The sequence below is a fragment of the Mesoplodon densirostris genome, chromosome 4 (genome assembly GCF_025265405.1).
Source record: "Mesoplodon densirostris isolate mMesDen1 chromosome 4, mMesDen1 primary haplotype, whole genome shotgun sequence".
In the NCBI taxonomy this organism is placed as follows: Eukaryota; Metazoa; Chordata; class Mammalia; order Artiodactyla; family Ziphiidae; genus Mesoplodon; species Mesoplodon densirostris.
In genome coordinates, this window is record NC_082664.1 from 9,541,128 (window position 1) to 9,559,496 (window position 18,369).

General features: G+C 36.6%; 1 protein-coding gene across 4 annotated transcripts in view; it reads left to right on the forward strand.

The window, feature by feature from the left end:
- The window catches only part of ATG2B (autophagy related 2B), a 72,879-nt gene that overhangs the window by 18,459 nt on the left and 36,051 nt on the right, over positions 1–18,369 (forward strand). For 3 of the 4 annotated variants that reach the window (XM_060095673.1, XM_060095676.1, XM_060095677.1), the window contains 11 exons: positions 694–848; positions 941–1,046; positions 1,774–2,035; positions 3,530–3,680; positions 4,667–4,759; positions 4,900–5,088; positions 6,891–7,164; positions 8,537–8,639; positions 12,631–12,826; positions 13,109–13,251; positions 17,886–18,043. In XM_060095673.1, coding sequence (XP_059951656.1) covers positions 694–848; positions 941–1,046; positions 1,774–2,035; positions 3,530–3,680; positions 4,667–4,759; positions 4,900–5,088; positions 6,891–7,164; positions 8,537–8,639; positions 12,631–12,826; positions 13,109–13,251; positions 17,886–18,043 — 1,830 coding nt within the window. The remainder of the gene's footprint in view (positions 1–693; positions 849–940; positions 1,047–1,773; positions 2,036–3,529; positions 3,681–4,666; positions 4,760–4,899; positions 5,089–6,890; positions 7,165–8,536; positions 8,640–12,630; positions 12,827–13,108; positions 13,252–17,885; positions 18,044–18,369) is intronic. The other variant, XM_060095674.1, reaches the window with a different exon arrangement.

The window sequence follows — 18,369 nt, forward strand, 5'->3', positions numbered from 1 at the left end:
CAAATTCTTATGTGCTCACATAATGATTTACAGTAGTTTTCTTTACATAGAAACCTTTGTCCATTAATCGTTCTGTCAATTAAATGTATATATAATCTTTACCCAGTTTACTTTGCATTTCAGAATGTGTAAGCACTAATACCACGAATAATAAGAATTAATTTAAGTATGGAATGTTGAACTAAATAAAAAATTAAAGTCTACTCAAGAAATTTTGGCCATAAGAAACTTCATTTGCATGAGAGTAAAACAGTCTCTAGAAAGAAGTAAAACATAAATAGAATTCTAAATAAAATATTCAACTCTTTTTTTTTCTTTTAAAGAAATAGCTGTATCCATATGAAACCAGAGATTGCAAGATATTTATACTATTTAAAAGTCTGAATTATTTTAAAATCATATGACAGTTAATGACATTACATTATACCATGTAATGCAGCTTATCATATATTTTTTTAAAAAGTTCACCAGTGGGCTAGCTTAACCTTTTGTTAATCTATATCCAGTTGAGTTTTTACTATGACATTAATATCTTGGTTCCAAAGAAATTACCCCATTTGAAGTAACATAAAATTTAGAACATCACTATATCTCAGATAACCTGAGGGAAGAATATGATATTAATATATATGAACTTATTTAAAGATGTGAATTGGAATTATAATAAAACTGACAAAGTTTAATTCTGTCTAGAAGAAGAAGTTTTCTTCTCCATGGCTGATATGGACATGTCCCATAGTCTCTCTTCTCTTCCACCCCTTGGGGAACCCCCAAATATGGACCTTGAGTTATCATTAACTAGTACATATACAAACACCCCAGCAGGATCTCCATTAAGTACTACTGTGGTAAAGTATTAATTAATTTTTGTTCTATTCTTGAAAAGTTGCTTCTAAAATTTTACACTTTATTCATGTGCTTTTAAAAAATTATTTTATAGCTTCAGCCAACTTGGGGAGATTTCCTGGATCATCATAAAGAACAGCCAGTAAGAGGGTCAGCATTACCATCCAACCTAGTTCACCCAGCATCTTTACAGAAGACTGGTAAGTAAAAACAAGACATTTGTTGATAGTTTCCCCTGGAATTTTTTAAAACTTAAAAATTAAAAAAAAATTGTTTTTAAGAAATGCCATTCTACTGACTCTTTTCTTTTTCATAAAATTTTCTTTGGTCTAGGCTATTTAACAAAATTTAGAAACAAAATGAAGCATTGTTGAACATTTCACTATGAAGTGTTTCAGAATAGGTGCCTATTATTGTATTCTTTGTGTATTTAAATACTTAAATATTTTTAGTAAAAAGTACACCATAAGTTTCATATTATTATTGCAGTTTAGGGGTCTCAATCAACTATCTGATTTTTGTTTCACGTTTACACTTTCCTTGAAAGAGAACCTCAAGTTTCTTTTCTGCAAAATTTAAATGAAATAGACACAGGCTTAAAGGAAAATTTGAAGAGCAGCTTTTGGTTAATCTCTGACTTTTTCCAATACAGTTTTATTAATGCAGAAGTTTTGTTCATATGTTTCCTGTTGTAACATTTTTTTTTGTACTTCAAGTATCAAGGATCTTGGATATAAAATGCAGAAAGATTAGTTTATTTTACTTGTTTAATATCACTTAAAATGTGTGATCACATGCTTTTTGAGACTAAAATCTCAGGTTTAGTTTTAAAATTAACACACGAGTAAATGTTTTATAATTTTGATATAATGGATTGTTTAAAGTATTAACTTTTTTATGAATATAATTTTAACACATGTATTTCAGCTCTCCCCTCTAGATCTGTTTCAGTGGATGAATCCAGGCCTGAATTTATTTTTAGACTAGCTGTGGGAACTTTTTCAATCTCTGTGCTTCACATCGATCCTTTATCTCCACCTGAAACATCATTGAACCTTAATCCATTGACACCTATGGCGATAGCTTTCTTTACTTGTATAGAAAAGATTGATCCAGCAAGATTTTCAACAGAAGATTTTAAGTCTTTCCGAGCAGTATTTGCAGAAGCTTGCTCACATGATCACCTTAGGTAAACTCTTATATTTTTTAATGATCCTTGAAAAAGAACCAAATGTGGACTTTTCATTTATCTACAATGCCTACCTATCTCCATTTGTTTTTCCAATTCACATTTTAAATATTTGTAAATGAGTGGAGTGAGTGTGGTTTTCTTGCAGCGCTACAAAGATGTTTACCATAGAATCTCTCATTCAGGTTATTTGGCATGTGAAACATTCAGATATAAGACCTATATAATTTGGAGTTGTCTAAATTATATTTTCTTTAGTTCCCTGCCCTGCTCTTGTCAAGTTTCTTTGCCCACATTTTGCCTTCATTCCCCACTGACACCATTATGATCATAAAAATAGTTCTTACTGTCACAGGTTTAGTAGAGATGGCAGTGGTGGTGAGCGTAGAATGGGCTAATGCAAAGGGACTTGAAAGTGATTCATATGCTGCTGGCCATGGGGTGGGAGATGATACCAAGGCTCATCCTGAGCTTGGATGCTACATTTTCAACTTCTGCTTAAAAAAAAAAAAAAAAATCAAAGCTGTTCAAATAGCCACTGATCTTTTTATGGGTTGAGTCCTAATAGATGAGGAGATAATTAAGTTTCTAAGTACATATAATATTGTTAATGTGCAAATACTATTTATTTTAACATGAGAGTGACCTATAAATTGTCCATTCATATGTTATTTTATGTGATGGCTTAGGCACATATATTACTATTTTTAGAAAACGCTTTGGGCTTTCATTTTAACTTTAACTTTTTTGAAGTATTAAAATTAACATACAAAGTAGTTTTTATATCTAGCAACAGAACCTCTACAGGTTAGGACCATAATATTTATAATAAAACTGCAAAAACATTTTGTTCCTATTTTTGATAAGGTTTCAAATATCTGCCAGTAGGAAATACAATAAATGCAACAAAACCTAGAGGTAGACCTTCACTTGAGTTCCACTGACTAAAGTTTTAAAAATATTGCATGATCCTTCTAGATAAGTTTAAGAAACTATGTACATATATTTTACAAATTTTATCCAGTGAAGTGTAAATTTTTTGCGGTACGCGGGCCTCTCACTGTTGTGGCCTCTCCCGCTGCGGAGCACAGGCTCTGGACGCGCAGGCCCAGCGGCCATGGCTCACGGGCATGTGGGATCCTCCAGGACCAGGGCACGAACCCGCGTCCCCTACATCGGCAGGTGGACTCTCAACCACTGCGCCACCAGGGAAGCCCTGAAGTGAAAATTTTAAAATGTAGTAGAGGGAAGGGCAGTGTTGGGAAATATGTCCTGGGTGATTTCTTATCAGCAGATCTGATGTCTTTATCTTATGTCAGGGAATGGGGAATCTGAAGCAGTCTTTCTGGTTAATATCCTTAAGAATATTAGTTATTACTAACAATTTGAACTTGTCAGAACGGGTGGGTATTAACAGTTGTGTACTATTCTTTGACACATTGTTTAATCTAGAAGTATATGGATACTCTTAAATGATGCATTTTTTTATAACAGATTTATAGGTACTGGCATCAAAGTATCCTATGAACAAAGACAAAGATCAGCTTCTAGATATTTCAGTACTGATATGTCCATAGGGCAAATGGAACTTTTGGAATGCCTGTTTCCGACTGATTTTCATTCTGTTCCTCCTCACTATACAGAGGTAAATGCTGATACTTTTCCTTTAGGATTAGTCTTTAAATGTCTTGCTTGTTAAGAATTGTGTAAACAGCAATGATTTTCTTTAAAAAGACACAGGAAGTTGTATAGGAAGAAGTTTTTTGTGGTGTTTGCATTTATATTTTGTTGAAACAGATTTTTTAAAAAAATATTTATTTATTTATTTGGTTGCAGCAGGTTTTAGTTGTGGCAGGTGGTCTCCTTAGTTGCGGCTCCAGGGCTCCTTAGTTGCGGCACGTGGGTTCCTTAGTTGCGACAGGCGGGCTCCTTAGTTGTGGCATGTGAACTCTTAGTTGCAGCATGCATGTGGGATCTAGTTCCCTGACCAGGGATGGAAGCTGGGCCCCCTGCGTTGGGAACACAGAGTCTTACCCGCTGCGCCACCAGGGAAGTCCTGAAACAGATTTTTAAGTGTGGCCTTTAAGGCCATTATAAGAGTGTGTTACATTTTTAGAGTTGACTTGTTCTAGAGTCAGACAGGTTATGGGACAAATGACTTAATTTCACTCATTTTCCAAGCACTGTTAATTTCAGAAGAATTCTATTATTCAACAAATAGTTATTGAATGCCTACTATGTGCTAAGCACTGTTCAAGATAAGTGAAATGTCTTGTGCTCATTTATCGTTAATCTGATTTTTTTCCTATCCTAAAAGCATGTCCTAGAGAAACTTTTAAAAGCTATTAAAATGACATTTTTATTGCTGTTACTTTGCCCTTGTGACTTATTTTATTTTCAAAGTGCTTTATTTGAATCCTCACCTACATTTTGCAGATGTGATACTAAGTATTTCAGAAGTTAACTAATTTGTCTAAAGGTCACATTGCTAGTAAGTGACAAAACTAAAGCTTAAACCAGCCTTTCTGACTTCAAAAAGCTCTTTCCACTATTATGTTAGCTCCATTAATTCATGCGATTAATTATAGCTCAATATTGTACATTTCATTTATCTTCATCTTTGTTTTTAAGCTTTTAATGTTCCATTCCAAAGAACAAACTGATTCTCACCCCACTGTGTGTCTTCAGCTTCATTATAAGCATTCTGAGAATAAAGGACCCCAGGTAAGAGATCTTTTTGTGTGATTAGCACCTGTAAATTTTCATTTGATGTATATTTTATCACAATCACAAGGTTTTAATTTAATTTTATAGAACTGTTAGTGATCATATTAATGCTTTCTTTTTCTTTTTCTTTTTTTTAGGGTAGTCAGGCAAGACTTAGTTCTGTTCCTCAGAAGGCAGAATTACAGGTTAAGTTAAATCCAGTGTTTTGTGAGCTGGATATCAGTATTGTGGACAGGTTAAATTCTTTGCTTCAACCACAGAAGCTCACTACAGTAGAGATGATGGCATCACACATGTATACTTCATATAATAAGCATATTAGTCTGGTAAGTATTTAAATAGTTACAAATACACATCATGATCATAGCTAGCTAATAGGCTTATTGGGATGATTTCTGAGCTTAAGTATTCTTAATAGGTTAAATAGCATATGTTATTAAAACGGCATTATTTGTAATAATGAAAAAAGGAGGCATCTTTAATGTCTAGATAGTAGACTAGCTAAATAAGTTGTGCTAATGTACTGAGTGCAATTTTATGCTGCCACTTTAAATGATGGCTATAAAGAGGGTACAGCAGCATGAAGAAGGCTCATGAAGAAGTATGAAGTGAAAATGTAGAATATATTATTCCACATAAACTTTTATTACAACTGTGTAAATAAAATTGTATAGAAAAAGACTGGATGGAAATATACCATTTGGTAGCATTGATTATGTTAGAGTAGTAAAATTAGATTTCCTTTTCTGTGTTTATCTGAATTTTATAAACTGTTACTATAATATCTTGATAAAAGTTTATTCACACATATAATGAACTAGTTGAATCTCCTGTAAAATGCAGCCCATATAATGTAGAATATACTCTTGAAACTGGGAACATAATTTATCATATTGTGTTATGGAGCATCACATTGTATCACTTTTACTTAGATCTGGTGCCTGGAGTCTTTTCTAAGCTAATCAAGTAAGTCAGGTTTGTAAGGTGCCTGTTAGGAATTTTAGGATTAGGCGCAGACAGAGACAACTTTGTCTAAAAAGAAAAGGGAAAAGATATTTTTCTACTATTTGCCTCTCCCTTAATTAGTGGTGAGTGTTCACATTAAATCAAGATTCTTTAATTTTTATTGGCAACAATTGCTATTTTAAGTTCTGTGGGGCAAGTGTTTATATTTGCTGTTAGCCATAGATGTACTGGGATGATGATTTTATCTCTTGAGCAATTTTTGCTGAAAGTGGGGGTTAGTATTAGAAAGTCAAATAAGGGAGAGAAAAAATAGGATCCAAGTCTTAGCATAAAAATGGAATTTTCTAATCTCAGTGGTTAGAGACTGATCCATGAAATTGAGGATTGTTATCACCTACACTGTACTCTGGACTAAAGCTTCATAAGTTTTAATTCATTTTAGAGAAAAAATAGAAATAGACTTTTATCTGAAGGGCATGTTCTTTGACCCTTTTATTATAATGTGGCTTTAAATAAATGGTGCATACGTGTTTTGGTTTCTATGAGTCATTTGATGGCATCATACCCTTGGGTTGGATGAGAGCTCAGAGTGAGCCATTTAGGGGGAACTCAGAGTGAGTCACTTAGGGAATATTTATTTAGAACCTGTGATGTGCCAGGCCCTGCTTAGTCCTGGAAATACAAAGATGAGTCAGGGATGGGCCTTAGCATTTGGTATAATTCATCGGATTTCACACTGAAGTCTTTAAAGTAGCATGTTGGTGGATAAATCCTTCAAATTGAATGCTGGGTACTATAGTGAGTTTTAACCATATTGAGTTTGTTGATAAGCTAATTTACACATTATTCTTTATAGTCTGTAGTAAGACACATATACATCTATAACACCTGTGTCTTCACTTTGGTTCAGTTTTTATTTTAATTAATTTTTTTATGTGAGGATTTAACTTTTGCCAGTAGTTTTGACTTTTGTCAGTAGCTGTTGCATTATAAAATTTTATTACACTAAATTAATATGATAGTTAATATGAATTGTGTGTTAATACATTATCCTGAATGAGGAAATAGTGATTATGTATATTGTAATGTTGAATATTAGGATCATTTATGTTTATTTGCTTAATTTAACATTTTGGTATATTTTTGATGTTTTGTGTTTTAGCACAAAGCTTTCACTGAAGTATTTCTAGATGATTCACATAATCCTGCAAATTGTCGGACATCAGTACAAGTTGCCACGCCAGTATTAAACCTTTCTGTTCGCTTCCCAATACCTGATCTTCGATCAGATCAAGAGAGGGGACCATGGTTTAAGAAGTCACTTCAGAAGGAGATTCTTCATTTAGCATTCACAGATCTAGAATTTAAGACTGAATTCCTAGGAGGATCAACCCCTGAACAAGTTAAATTGGAACTTACCTTTAGAGAACTAGTTGGTAAGATTGACCGTGCCCGTAAAAGAGCCAGACTAGAAACTAACAACTGCTACTGAAACTTACATTAAGAAAAGTATATGACAGCCCCCCAATACAATATAATAAAAGAACATATGTTAGAAAGCAGGTGTAACAGCTTTTTTCTAATATTGTATGCAAACGTGATATCTGTCAGTTTTTGAAAAGAAACTACAATGCATGATGATTTATTCACTTTGAGAATATAGTGCTTTAGCCTACATTTTAATACCACCTACTACTTACTTGTTGTAGGGCTAATAGTAGCCAAAATTTATTGAGTGCCACTCTATGTTTGCTGTGTGCTGAGCACTTCACACACATTATCTTGTTTCCTTTAATCATCATAGTTATGGTAGGCTTATTATTTCCAATTATTTTTATCATTTATAAGTGAGGAATCTGTCGACTTCCGAAAAGGTACCTCCCAAGGTCAATGTAGTAATAAATGGCGGAATCAAGATTCAAACCCAAGTCTGACACAAGAGCTTGAGCTTTCAACCATCATACTAATAGTGACTTTTCTTTGTAAAATCTGTTTTAAGTTCCCCTCTCCTCCTCTTTCTGCTCACCTCCTTCTCTGTAGGCTGCAGTTTTCCTTCCCTTGTTTTCTCTGAGTTTTACATATCATTAGAGATATTTAAAATTGACTTGCCAGTTATGATTTCATGGAAAGGCCTTTAGGGGTTATCTGGAATCTTCCCTTATCTCTAGTGATAAGAAACTCATTATTCTGGTGGAAAGTCATTCTTTGTAAAATGGAATGAAAAAAAATATATGGGGTTATTGTGAAGAAGTAATTCTTACAGTGTTTGGTACAAAATAGACATTTAAGAAATATAGTTATTTCTTAAAATAACTACATTAAAAAAATCTGTTCCTAGACTAACTGCATAAACTTTTATGAAGAATAATCACTAAGTGGCACTCAGTAAGTGGTAACTACTATATTTAATATGTTATACTTATTTATTTATTTACTTATTTGGCCATGCCACGTGGGATCTTAGTTCCCTGACCAGGGACTGAACCTTGCCCCCTGCATTGGGAGCGCAGAGTCTTAACCACTGGACTGCCAGGGAAGTCCCTTATATTTAATATGTTATGATTATGCACCTTACACGTTAAACATTCATACTTAAGAATTTGAGTTTGAGCAGAAAACAGCATTTAATTTAATTTATCTGCTCATCCTGTCTCCCCACATGTACACGTGCAGCAGAAATAAATGTAGAACCTAACACTGCATTATGTCCCTGATTTAGAGGATCTTTGCTCCTCGAAGGAGGAAAGTGTCTTTTCTCTTAGTATTTGAGAAGAAATGCATCTCCATGAATCAGTCTTGTTCTATTAGGGTCATTCCAGGAGGATAAAGGAGAGCCATCCATTAATTTTTTCCACGTGACTAGTGGAGGAGATGGAGATACAGCGTCGTCAGATGACTTTGACTGGCCGCGGTGAGTAAGCAGATGGACATGATACATGCATTTAACGAGATTTTCCTCTCAGAAACAAGTTGCTATAGCTTTTTTGACTGACATTTTGGCTATTAAATTTAAGCTAAAAATATCCAGCCTTGATGAGAAAACCCCAAGGAAGATGGAAAAATTAAATTAAAAATATGTACTACTTTATCAAAGGTGCCTGTGAGATACTGACAGAGATGGACATATACAATGTGTTCTCTGGCCTCAAGTTACTTAGCCTAATTAGATGGACAAAAGAATCATAACCATTCTAAAAATAGTTCATTTTTGAAAAGGGCTTTAGTAGAAGAGGTACCATACAGCGCCATTTGGTTAATTATCAGATGAATTTTATAGTCAGTGATTGTTTTAGGAAAGTATTTTCAAATCTGGGGAGCTTTTACAAAACACTGATTCTTGCACCCCACGTTGAGATTCTGAGATAGAACCTGGGCATCAGTATAGTTTATTTTTTTATTTTTTGCTTTATAACAAATTTAATCAGTTATACATATAGTATAGTTTAAAAATACACCAGGTGATATGTTCATAGCAGCACTATTCACAATAGCCAAGACATGGAAACAACCTCAATGTGCATTGACAGATGAATGGATAAAGAAGATGTGGAGCATATATACAATGGAATACTACTCAGCCATAAAAAAGAATGAAATAATGCCATTTGTAGCAACATGCATGGAACTAGAGATTATCATACTAAGTGAAGTAAGTCAGAAAGAGAAGGACATACCATATGATATCATTTATATGTGGAATCTAAAGTATGACACAAATGAACTTAACTAGGAAACAAACAGGCTCTCTGACATAGAGAACAGACTTGTGGTTGATAAGGGGGAGGTGGGGTGGGGGAGGGATGGAGTGGGAGTTTGGGATTAGCAGATGCAAACTATTACATATAGGGTGGGTAAACAACAAGGTCCTACTGTATAGCACAGGGGACTATATTCAATATCCTGTGATAAACCATAGTGGAAAAGAATATGAACAAGAATATATATATATACATATATATGTATAACTGAATCACTTTGCTGTAAATTAACACAACATTGTAAATCAACTATACTGCAATTAAAAAAACAAAACTACAGTAGGTGATACCAATGTGCAGTTGGATTTAGAGAACCACTGCTTCAGGATTTCTTAGGCAGGAGAAATCATTCTTTAAATTAGCCTGATAGTGGGCTTGGATTACATTTTTTATTTTTCTCTCTTTTTAAAAATATATTTGTTTTTTGGCTGCATTGGGTTTTCGTTGCTCCGCGCGGGCTTTCTCTAGCTGCGGCAAGTGAGGGCTACTCTTCGTTGCGGTGCACAGGCTTCTCATTGCGGTGGCTTCTCTTGTTGTGGAGCACGGGCTGTAGGCACGTGGGCTTCAGTAGTTGCGGCACGTGGGCTCAGTAGTTGTGGCTTGCAGGCTCCAGAGCACAGGCTCAGTAGTTGTGGCACATGGGCTTAGTTGCTCCACGGCATGTGGGATCTTCCCAGACCAGGGCTCTGAACCCATGTCCCCTGCATTGTCAGACAAATTCTTAACCACTGCGCCACCAGGGAAGTCCCTCGGATTACATTTAAAAGAACTTAGTTTACCCAAAATAATGATCCTTTATGATATTGAAAACTGAGTTCGTGAAGCCTCTCTTAAGAATTAAGGTGATCGGGCCTCCCTGGTGGCGCAAGTGGTTGAGAGTCCGCCTGCCGATGCAGGGGATACGGGTTCGTGCCCCGGTCTGGGAGGATCCCATATGCCGCGGAGCGGCTGGGCCCGTGAGCCATGGCCGCTGAGCCTGCGCGTCCGGAGCCTGTGCTCCGCAACGGGGGAGGCCACAACAGTGAGAGGCCCGCATACCGCAAAAAAAAAAAAAAAAAAAAAAAAAAAAAAAAAAAAAAAAAAGAATTAAGGTGATCTTTCTTGTGCCACTTTTCTACCTGCCTTCTTTTACACCCCTGTACCCTATGTGTCAGACCTTTCAGACTCCTAGGACAGGCCTTGTCAGCACACAGCTGATCACGAGCAGGAGTTTTCATCATAAGCAACGAATCTACTTCAATTAGGTAATTTGAAAGCACAGTTTACATTAAGGTATCTGTGAATTAGGAAACAGTTTTAGTTTATAACTAGAACCAACTGGCAATACCTTCTTAGGAAAAAAAAAGCTATTATAGATGCAACACAGCTGTTTTGTTTGAGCGTGCCATGCCTCATCATGACGGCAGGCTGGTGGGATAAAAAGAAGGCTGCAAAGCCTTGTGCTAGTGACATGCTGCAGAGAATTAGGAAAGGACTGGCATTACTCTGGGGCAGAAGCTAATGTCATTAAAGGCTGTTAGCTCTTGATATTTTGGGTTTGTGGCTACAAAACACCACCAATAACACAAGCCTTTTATTATTGAAATTCCTAAAGGAAAAGATTACTTTGTTGTTGCAGTTCTGAAAATATTCTCTAATCAAACTCTCCTTCTTATTGGTACAGCCACTATGGGGAACAGTATGGAGGTTCTTTAAAAAACTACAAATAGAACTACCATATGACCCAGCAATCCCACTACTAGGCATATACCCTGAGAAAATCATAATTCAAAAAGAGACATGTACCAAAATGTTCATTGCAGCTGTATTCGCAGTAGCTCGGAGATGGAAACAACCTAAGTGTCCATCATCGGATGAATGGATAAAGAAGATGTGGCACATATATATAATGAAATATGACTCAGCCATAAAAAGAAACGAAAGTGAGCTATTTGTAATGAGGTGGATAGACCTAGAGTCTGTCATACAGAGTGAAGTAAGTCAGAAGGAGAAAGACAAATACCGTATGCTAACACATATATATGGAATTTAAGAAAAAAAATGTCATGAAGAACCTAGGGGTAAAACAGGAATAAAGTCACAGACCTACTTGAGAATGGACTTGAGGATATGGGGAGGGGGAAGGGTAAGCTGTGACAAAGCGAGAGAGTGGCATGGACTTATATATACACTACCAAACGTAAGGTAGACAGCTAGTGGGAAGCAGCCGCATAGCACAAGGAGATCAGCTCGGTGCTTTGTGACTGCCTGGAGGGGTGGGATAAGGAGGGTGGGAGGGAGGGAGAAGCAAGAGGGAAGGGATATGGGAACAGATGTATATGTATAACTGATTCACTTTGTTATAAAGCAGAAACTAAAAAAAAAAACCTCTCCTTCTTCCATTTGAACAATTTATATAGCATGAGGTTTCTTAGGTATGCAAGTATTCCATAATAGCCAAACAGCTGGAATGTAGAAGGATTTGGTTTAATGATAATAAATAGAATTCTTAGGTAAAATTTGCTTGCTGTTAATGAAATTTAAAAAAAATTTTTGTTTAACTGATGTATAGCTGATTTACAGTACTGTGTTAGTTTCTGGTGTATGGCAAAGTGATTCAGAGAGATATATATATGTATGTGCGTATGTATATATATATATTACACATACACAGACATATATTCTTTTCCATTATTGTTTATTACAGGATATTGAATATAGTTGCCTTTGCTATACAGTAGGATCTTGTTTATCTACTTTATATATAGTAGTGTGTATCTGCTACTCCTTATTTATCTCTCCCCCACCCCCTTACCCCTTTGGTAACCATAAATTTGTTTTCTATGTCTGTGAGTCTTTCTGTTTTGTAAGTAAGTTTGGTAATGAAATTTTAAAATAACCCTTTTGTTCTCAAAAGAGCAGATTTTCCAGTTATCCAAGTATAAAATGTTAATGCCCTTCTTTTATTTGCTTGTTTCATCAGTTCCACACTTTTAAGTTTACAGCATGCTCAGGAGTGGGTTGCGTTAGATATAATTAGACTTTGTAGAGAAGTTGACGCCTATCAGTAATGATTTAATCAGTGGGCTTTGTATTAGTTTGAATACAGGTTAGTTTTGCAGTTTACACTTAGATCTTGATTTTTTAAATTGTCTTTGCTATCAGAATTGTGCTGAAAGTAAACCCACCAGCCATGCATTCCATTTTGGAGAGAATAGCAGCTGAGGAAGCAGAAGAGAGTGATGGCCACTACCAGGAAGAAGAGGAAGGAGGCGCTCATTCCCTGAAAGACGTTTGTGATCTGAGAAGACCAGCCCCGTCTCCCTTCTCTTCTCGTAGAGTGATGTTTGAAAATGAACAGGTAAAATAAAAGTGTGAGCAAGCAACAAAGGAGTACCCTCTATCAGATAGCTTTTAATGTTTTCTCTTTAAAAAAATACTCTGTATACTGTTTTTTGCCATATTTTTAGCTCCAACATTGAATAATATCTATTTTTTTCCCTTGGTTAAAAGTTACATGCTTATTTGCCCACATACAAGTCGTATGGGTCCGGTAAGACGATGCTACTACTATTTTAAATATAAAATGGTTATTTGATGCTTTTTCTTCTTCTTTTTTTTGCACTAAATTGTTATGTTTTAGATGGTGATGCCAGGAGACCCTGTAGAAATGACAGAGTTTCAAGATAAAGCAATCAGCAGTTCTCACTATGTGCTGGAACTTACATTACCCAATATTCATATAACACTACCTAATAAAAGCTTTTATGAGAAGCTTTATAATAGGTGAGTTTACACACATTTAGTTGAATCTTTGGGATCGAACTTTCCTGTTTAACTGCCTCTCTACCGTCCTACCTCCTTGTTTTCCCTCTTCCCCCTTTTCTTTCCTTGTTTTAATATTATCAACTATTTCAGTGTACTTTGTATGGTGTTGATTATAGACCTGTTACCGTTATGATGAGCTATTGTCATAGCAGAGTTTCCTAACCAGTGTGTCTGGTAACTGGGTTTCTTGTGTGTGAGATGTATTCCCTCCATCCTAGGTTGGCTGGTTGCCCTCTGTCACCTTACCACAGAGTACTGAGAAAATATCTCTTTGCGTATAATGACATGAAAAGAGTTAGGATATACTTGTATAGAGGGCCAAGAGATACTGGTGTAAAGTCAGAGTCCTAGAGTCTTTGTGCAAAGAGAATCCCTTCTCAGAGTCTAAAAAAAAGCATCTTTTTAGAATTAGAAACTCTAACTTATAAACTTGTCTATAAAAACTTAAATTTATTACATTTAAATACCCTTAAACATATATACCAAGCAAATATGTTGAAATAAATGGCATTCTAGAGTAGAAAGGTCATAGACTCTGAAGATCTTGGACAATTTACCTAGTCCCCTTGAGCTCCATTTCCTCACATATAAATTGGAGATGATACTTGTACAGGCCTCAGTGGGTTGTTTGGAGCATTAAATGATACAACATTTGGAAAAGTTCTGAGAGCAGTGCCTGGCGAATAGTAAGTAAGAATGTTATCATTCCCGCCCACTGTGGCATAGCTGAAAGGTAGTCGTGTGGGTTTCTGGAAAAAGACAGGTCCTTAGTGTCTGTTATCACTAGCTTCCCACTTGTAAACAAGTATCCAGATTTTTGTTAATCTTCAGAAACTGCAGACCGTTGTTTCTGCTGTAGATTTACTTGGTACCGAATAGGATTTGGATACATACAGGATCTGACATTTGGAAACCACTGATCTCTAGACTACTCTCCTTATTTTATAGTTGAGGGATATCTACCAAGAGCTAACGAATGTGCAAGGCTAAGACTGAGCAAAATGAAACAACTGTTCAAAGTCCATCCCAGAGGTCAGAAGGGCTTCATCCATTTCTTTCTCCTTATCCATTGATTGAACAGGTGGCTATTGGTTAGATTGCAACATCAGAATAGTAAAATATAACTTAAACATTCCATTTATGAATATATGTTCATTTACCACTTCTTTTTTTTTTTTTTTTTTTGCGGTATGCGGGCCTCTCACTGTTGTGGCCTCTCCCGTTGCGGAGCAACAGGCTCTGGACGTGCAGGCTCAGCAGCCATGGCTCACGGGCTCAGCCGCTCGGCGGCATGTGGGATTTTCCCGGACCGGGACACGAACCCGTATCCCCTGCATTGGCAGGCAGACTCTCAACCACTGCGCCACCAGGGAAGGCCACCACTTCTTTTTAAAATATAGGACAGTGCCTTTTTTTGATTACAAGCCACTGGTTAGAATTTTTGCTTACTGTATACCCAGAAGGCTTTGTCTACAATTCTCAGTTTCAGTTTCTCTGAAGTGGAGTGAAAAAATAGTTTCAAAGCAGTCTGAGTGCAGAATCCTTTCAGGTTTTTAAGATTTTTTTCTCACTTCAGTGTATATACTTAAAAGTCATCAGTTAGCACAAGATTGAATTAAACTATGCTTACAATAACATACAGCTGGGATGAGCAGATTTGGGGCCAAGCACGATTTACCCACGGTGACTATACAAAACATATAATTCAGCTGGTGGGAGCAGAAGTTCTCAGGTGGGCTAGCGAGTTGTCTACCAGCAGCAAGCGGTAGCATGTGGGGGATGTCCGTCAGTATGGCAGGCAAGGTAGCTTAAATCAGGGAACTGGAGAGCATCTGCTCATCTGGGGAGCTGGTTCAGGGGTGTTGCTCACGAGAGTTTCTGTTCTCTCTTACCCTGCCCACTGTTCTGTCTCTCAGGCCCCTAGACTTATATAAATACCGCAGTGTTCCCCCACTGTGGGTCATATAAATCATATATCTAAGTTAGCATGTGAATTCTTTGCCCTCTGTTTGGCTTTGTCTATATATACATATATATATTTTTTTCTTCTAATTTTCAGACATTCTTAAACTTAAAGGTAAGTTGCAAGTACAGTACAAAGAACGTTTTTACCCTGAACCATTTGAGAGTAAGGTGCTGACTTGATGTCCCTTCAGCTTTGAGCAGTTGAATGTGTATTTCTCATAAACAGGGACATTCTTCTACATGACCATAATTCAGCCATTAAAACAAGAAAATTAATATTATACATTAGCATCTAATCCTCAGACCCCATTCATGTTTTGCTAAATGTCTTAATAATGCCCTTTATTATACATAAAATTTACAGGTATCTTTCTGAGCAGGAATTATAACCAATTCTGCCTTTACTTCATACATTTGAAATATTGGTTTATTCCTTCATCAGCTGGCTCTTTTCAGAAAGATAGTCTCAGGTATAGGTAGATTTTTTTTCTATGTTAAAAATCCCTTAGAATAGAATATAAAAAATATTCTACCTGGTTTTATTAAATCAGATTTTTTTGAGCTTCTATAATGTTTCAAGCTCATCGCCACGGAATCAGGGTGATGTGTCCTTAAACATCTTAAGTGGTTTTGTTTTCTTGATATTAGAAACATCATTCAGTGTTATAGTATTATGGTATCAAGACTGTGTTTAGACCAAAATGTAAATAAGGAAAAATAGTAAAATCATATGAAACATGCTTGCAGGTCGTATACCATGAACTCTAGGTTTTATTTAAAGTAATAGTTTCTCTTTAACCTGTGAAGATAAGAGAATGGTTGTAGGGAATAAGGTAAAGAAAAAATTCCTGAGAAAATTCTTCATTTTATACTTTCACTATTTATTCATACAGGAATTTAGACTAAGGTCTGGATTCAGACTCGTTTCTTTTTTTTCAATAAATTTATTTATTTTTGGCTGTGTTGGGTCTTCGTTGCTGCGTGCGGGCGTTCTGTAGTTGCGGCGAGCGGAGGCTACTCTTCGTTGCAGAGCTCGGGCTTCTCATTGCGGTGGCTTCTTTTGCTGCAGAGCATGGGCTCTAGGCATGCGGGCTCAGTAGTTGTGGCTCGCGGGCTTAGTTGCTCCGTGGCATGTGGGGTCTTCCCGGACCAGGGCTTGAACTTGTCCCCTGCATTGGCAGGCGGGTTCTTAACCACTGCGCCACCAGGGAAGTCCTAGACTCTTGTTTCTTTGTTCTGTGAGTGACGCACCCAAGAGGTAGCGAGCCAAATGAGTACCGCACAGTTCTGGGCATCGCTGTCAGGGTGTCTGAGGTGAGACATGCTTCTGCCCCGTGTCCCTGGTATTTTTCATCCAGTGATGCTTCCAAAAAGAGACCTTTTGGGTGGGGATTACAGTCTACTGAGAGTGACAGTACTCAGTCCTCGTTTATACTTTCTAGGGCCTCAGAAGCTCAGGAATTGGCCCGGAAGGTTCCTAGACAAGTGGCTTCTCACAGGAAGGGACCAGGGCTACATCATCGCTTGGCACCTTGATTGGTATTCACACTAGGCTTTTTGACAAGTCTGTGCTTTTGGCAGTCCTTCCATGTGAGTCATCCACTGGTCCTTTCTTCGAACCTTCAGTGCCTGCTGTGTGACAGCCACTGTGCTAGGCACATATAAAGATGACTAAGACACAAGTCTTAGTCTAGGAAAGGGAAACTAGAAAATGGAGTAGAGTGTTATAGGTGCAGTGACTGCATTATGCACGTGAAGGATGTGCTGTGGGTCCAAGCCTAACAACAATCTTTGTAGAGAACATTGTAAAGTCTCAGTTTTCATGACAACATAGAGGTGGGTGGTGGGGGTGGAGGTATCTGAGAAGTGACAAATATTTCTTTGAAAAAATAGGATGCAGTGGTGACCTAGCTTGACATGTATCACCCCAGTAGTCACCAGTATTGACTTGGCTGTTCGTCTGTTCCATTAGTTAGAAAGGTTTCCTCTCTTTATTCCCTATTCTGTCTGCTTCTTCATCTCATGCAAACTTCCCAGCGAAGCTGTGCTTTCTGTGGAAGAAAGAAAAAGCAGATATCCCTAGAGAAAGTGAGTAATGGAAGAGAACTGAATTGGGAGCTGGACGTAATCTGGGCTCTGGTTTCACTTCTCCCACTAATTAGCTGTGTGACCTTGGGCAGGTCACTTAACCTTTATGATGCAGTTTCTTCAAGTGTAAAGTGAGAATAATAATTCTGCCTTGGCTGCCCCAGAGGATTGAGGGGAGTCAAATGAGACAGTGCATAATCTGTTATAGTTTATTGAGTGTTCTCATATATGTGAACAGTCCTTTTGTTCTTTATGGGTTTTATTTTTAATAAACCTCCTCCTTTAAGTGCATTTAGATGTATGTAATTTGATGCATATAACACTGGTGAAACTAGGAGGATATCTAATTAGGTATCTAATTGTCCAGATTCCTTTCTCATTGCCCTGGTAGCCATAGCAGTTATTTTTCCATTGAAAGAAATTCCATTTCACCATTTGGAAAATGTATTATTCATGTGACTTCTTAAAGGGATATACTTTAGTTTGCCTTTGGTTGAAGTAGGAGTTATGTATTTATTTTTCAACTTTTGTCTTTGTAGGATCTTTAATGATTTGCTGCTCTGGGAACCAACAGCTCCTTCACCAGTAGAGACATTTGAAAATATTTCATATGGTATTGGGCTTTCAGTAGCCAGTCAACTGATTAATACCTTCAACAAAGATAGTTTCAGTCCATTTAAATCTACAGTTCACTATGGTAATATATTTTAAATTTCTTCTGAATTAAAATGCCTGGTTTATCAATAAACAAAGTAGTAACCTTTTAAATTGATGGATTTAAAAATGTTTCTTTGGTGTTTTCCATTTATAACTATATTTTATAATATCTTTTAGTAATTTACAGTATTTCCCCACTTCTAGCTATTTATTAAGAATGTTATCAGTTAAGTGTTATTTTTATAGTGATAGTATATTCATTGTCTGAAGTTCAGTGGTAAAGACAGTACATTTTTATTGTCCTACCAGATTCTTTGTAAAAATAAACAGGTTGTAAAATAAGTAAATATTCTTGTGATAAAGTTC